General features: G+C 33.5%; 1 protein-coding gene across 1 annotated transcript; it reads right to left on the bottom strand.

Annotated features, from left to right (window-relative positions):
- Positions 1 to 1,211: 1,211 nt before the first annotated feature.
- LOC107772378 (protein DELETION OF SUV3 SUPPRESSOR 1(I)) lies at positions 1,212 to 3,071 on the bottom strand. Its single transcript, XM_075244840.1, has 3 exons — positions 2,905 to 3,071; positions 2,607 to 2,709; positions 1,212 to 1,570 (listed from the first exon to the last, which is right to left on the bottom strand). Exons 2-3 carry the CDS (start codon positions 2,698 to 2,700, stop codon positions 1,440 to 1,442), a joined length of 225 nt encoding a protein of 74 aa, XP_075100941.1. The 5' UTR covers positions 2,701 to 2,709; positions 2,905 to 3,071; the 3' UTR covers positions 1,212 to 1,439.
- Positions 3,072 to 4,715: the final 1,644 nt, after the last annotated feature.

The raw sequence follows: 4,715 nt of genomic DNA, 5'->3' as shown, positions 1-4,715 counted from the left end.
ATGAATAATTACAGAATTATTTGTTAACTACATTCAAGCAATTAGTGTGTTGCACATTGCAACAGTTTTCTGTTAATTTTAGCGAAACAGATAATTGCATAAAACAAATAAAGGAACTCAAGTACTCAAGAGTCAACAGACTGGCCAAACCTAGGGCACAATAGGCAAAAACCCTTGAAAAAATCAGTATATTAGCGAGAAACACATAAAAATTCGAAAACCGCAAATACATTTTCCTTTTTGTTTAGCCACCTATTATCCAAAATCAATTGGGCCGACATATTTGGAGTCGGTCGCATTACTAAAAGGGGTAAAACGCCTATTCTCAGAAGTTTTTCATTCTTAATGGTCAAACTCAAAATTTCTTAAACTTGAGCAAATTAATTTCCTACTAGTTGTGATGGAAAATCAAAACAGAGCATAAACGATTCGGGTAGGCAACTCAAAAATAAACTGATTAGAAAAAACGACACGAAGATGGATTAGAAATCAATAAACGAATGAATCAACTGAAGACGAAAATGAAGGCAAGTAGGCAACCGAAGATGAAGATGAAGCAACTAAAAACTTACACGAAGAATGAGGATGAAGCTGAAGAATGCGGCTGAGAAATGTGAACTGTGAAGCAACTGAAGAGTGAAGAGTCTGAACTCTGAAGAATGCGGTTGAGGCTGAGTAAGAATAGGAAAGAATGAAGCCCTAGCATATCTCACATGTATATACTTAAGGGTAAAGTGGTAATTTCGTTAATCCTTATTGGGTTATCGGTTAACCCAATAACAGAATTGCCAAACCGAGGCCCGAACCGATAACCCAATAGTGAAAAAATTCTAAACTGTTACCGAACCGTTAACTCAATAACCCAATACCGATAACTCAATAAATAATTAACTGTTCGAGTTATCGATTTTACCCGATATATGCCCAACCCTAGTAAATTGCCTTTCATACATCATATCTTATGAAAGGAGAACGTGCAGGGGGGACATTTGAACTATGGAGCAACAGTACTCACCTATTAGTGACAGGTACGAGATGTTGACACTAGCACTTCCAATACAATTTCTGGCTTTCTTCGCTCTTTCATATTCCTATTCCCCTGCAATCCACTTTCTATCATAGGCCTTTAAACGGGGGGGGGGGGGGGTGGAGGAAAGGACAAGTCTATACAAAAACCACACATTGCGGCAAAAACCAAAAGCACTAGCATGGAAACATAAGACTAATCTCAACTTTTCTCAGCTCAAACAATGTTCATAGGGAACTGCATTACAAACGAGTTAGAGCATCCAAATTTATCAATACAAACGCTTAAAGGTGAAAGCTAAGGCTCATTGCATCCAGTGAAACAAAGACTACTACAAAAGGGAAACATCTGAACAGAACAGAAACTCTGTGGTCCATTCCTAAGAAAGAGAAACAATCCTTTCCGCCTTAGTTCATTTCTTCTCCGTGTTGCTTTCCAATTCCCTTTTGAGCTGAAGAGAGAAGTCATCATTGACATCATCATCATCCCAATCATCTTCCCATTGCTGGGTAACTTCTTTCCCTTCCTCTTTCGCCTCCCACTCTAATAAAGAGGTCAATACCAGATGTTAATGAAGAGACAAAGTGGAGAGAAAATGAAAGGCAAAGTGTAAGTAGAGACAAACTGAATAACAGATTTTCCACATACATAAAAACTAATTTTAAAAAAAAGGAGAAAATTTTATGTTTTTAGAGAACAAAACCTATGATGGTCTAATGCTGCTCCAAAATTGAGAAGACTAATGCAAAATTTCAATACCAAGGTTATTTGGACCCTATTGCAAGAATCGGACACAATGCATTTTGACATGCTCCAACCAATTAAGTCCTACAAACACTGACAGTTGAAGGCTACTAGACATTTCAAATGACAAATGTTAAATTTTGCGAATGACAGGTCATTCAGAAGCATGAATGGAAGTGGAAGAGAAAATAACTTCAGGAAAGTGGTGCAAATTCTTTGACATTAACCCTTCCGGCTTCAATTCTTGATATAACCTTCTAGCATGATCTTTTCTCTTGTGGTGAGCATTTCTCAACATTGGACAATTATGTCCTGCAAACACCGACAGTTGAAGGCTACTAGACATCCCCCCCCCTCCGAAAAAGGGGTAAGGGGTGGAGGAGCTAAAAAAGAGCACTCAAACAACTGATACCAAACTAATTAGTATCATTATAGGGCCCAATTCTTGTTCTCATTTAGCCTAAATATCTAGCTCCTCTAAATACCTACAAACAAATAGTCAGATTCCTAAGATAGTTGAGGTCAGCACTGAGCAATACCACAATAGTTTTTATTAGGGCCACGGTTTGAACACTAGTGGATAACGAGCCCGCCCCTCTACCCTATTCCACTTAAATTGTTCGCAACCGTGAGATGCACCTAACCACACATCACGCGCTATACCGCTGATAAGAGTTTCATGAGGCCATTATGTGACTCTCAAATCAGACACTCAAAAACACACATAAGATGCAAAAATAGAAAAGAATTAATGATGCTAACCCTCAACTTTAAAAACGAAGATAATCAGCAAGAGAAAAATGAAAGAGCCTAACGATAATGAGTGTTAACTAACCTTGATCAATTTCGAACTCTTCAAATTCGTCATCATCCTCGAACAGATCCATTTTCACGTCTTCAGTTGCTGGCTTTGGTTGTTCCGTTGCCATTGCTATTTACTAACAAAAAGGGTATATTTACATTAGTAACATTAACAGATAGCTATAAGAAAGAAAAGTAAGTTTTTTATAACAATAAGCAAAAATCCAGATGGTAAACCCTAACTGCCGATAATGGAAAATAGGACTGCATATACTTAATCGAAGTGGAAATTGAAAATTGAAGAGACCAAAAAAAAAAAAAATCAAACTTACAAAGATTTGGTGAAAATTGACGAGCTATAATTTTGCTACTGCCACTAATTTTGTAATGAGTTGTTGAAACTGGATTTTTTTTCAGTGGGGAAGGAGACCCTATATATTAACTCCCGCGAGGATTTCTTGGGGATGCGGCAACTGTTGAAACGGCGTCGCTCCGCCCTGCGAAATTTGGAATTTGCTCCTGCCAATATTGTGGAGTATTGGATTTTGGAATTGTTTCCTTTTTAAATACTTACACTCACCCTATAGGCTCTTTCTTTCGTAGGGGCGGTAAAATTAAAGAATTTTTTTTTTCCGATACACTATTTAAAATTTTATTACGAAAAATATTTAAGTTTTTATATTTATCCGATCTAAATATGTTTTAGCTACAATATATATATATATATTCCACCTTAAAAGACTTTCAATCCATTATTAGTGTCTTCAATCAAGGGATTTAATTATACCTTTTTCTTTTTTTCTCTCCTCTCTCCACTCTTCTCTCCGGACCTTCCACTCTTTTCAAAATATTACTCTAGGAGATTGCGAACTTTTTAAATCACGACACCAAAATTTAAATCTATTTTAAAGTACTAGTAATACTAATTATATTCTGAAAAGAGAGTAAAAAAATTGCTTTTCCTTTCGATTAGTTCCCCTTTCTTCTATATTTTTCTTTTAATCTTCTGATGTGAAGATGTTTTTTTTTTTAAGAAAGTGAGATTTCTCATTTCCGTAATCACTGATGCCAGACAATCCCATTGAAGTGGAACCATCAAATAAATTCAAGTGTCTAAACTCTATTGACACTAACATTTATGTAACTTTATTGACAATATATCTAAGGGGAGAGGCCATACTGGTTAGTCTTGCCTGGAGAACAACTGAACAAAATCAATAATAAGAGATATGCTGGATCTGTAGCCCCCTATTTGTTTGATCATTTCTTTTCTTTTATCTTCCTTTGTTTTAAAATTAATAAATAAAAGTAGTAGTAGAATTTTCCGCGTTCAATATTTGATATTTTTATACAAATTTCATACAATATATCTTTTGTATATTTTGTATCTGATTTATACATAATAAAAATAAATTTCATACAACTAAATATATATTATACAACTTATTTACAACTTATCTACAACTTTCATACATTATTTCTACCCAGTTATATACAACTACAATATCATACAACTTAAATACAATTCTTATACAAATTTTATACAATATATTTTTTGTATATTTTGTATCTGATTTATACATAGTAAAAATAATTTTCATACAACTAATTATATATTATACAACTTATTTACAACTTATCTACAACTTTCTTATATTATTTCTACCTAGTTATATATAACTACAATATCATACAACTTAAATACAATTTTTATACAAATTTTATACAATATGTCTTTGTATATATTTTGTATCTGATTTGTATACATTTTGTCTGTGGTGTGTGCTTCTTCCTCTCTAAAATTCCAATCAAAACTTACCCTCTTAATACAATTTTGATACATATCAATAACTTTATGTAAAAAGATTGTATTGATAACTTAAATATAAATTTTATACAACTATTCATGCATTATACAACTATTGTTCAACTTTTATACAACATTCAAATAAAAAAATATATAACTACAACAGAATACAATTTACATACAATTATACTACAACTTTACTACAATTTCGTAAGTATATTGTATGTCTTCTTCTTCTTCTTCTTCGAGTTCTTCGAGTTTCAATCTGAAATTCAACCAAAATCAAGTCTAATATTTACCAAACACCCTCAAAATTGAGATATAAACTCCAAACAA

This window comes from Nicotiana tabacum, chromosome 22 (assembly GCF_000715075.1).
Source record: "Nicotiana tabacum cultivar K326 chromosome 22, ASM71507v2, whole genome shotgun sequence".
Lineage (NCBI taxonomy): Eukaryota > Viridiplantae > Streptophyta > Magnoliopsida > Solanales > Solanaceae > Nicotiana > Nicotiana tabacum.
This window is presented reverse-complemented; position numbering and strand designations above follow the sequence as displayed.

Excerpts from the sequence above, each read along its gene's own strand:
- LOC107772378 (XM_075244840.1), bottom strand. The coding sequence starts at position 2,700 with ATGGCAACGGAACAACCAAAGCCAGCAACTGAAGACGTGAAAATGGAT. Across the intron at positions 1,571-2,606 it reads AGAGTTCGAAATTGATCAAG|AGTGGGAGGCGAAAGAGGAA; the intron begins GTTAGTTAACAC and ends CCTCTTTATTAG.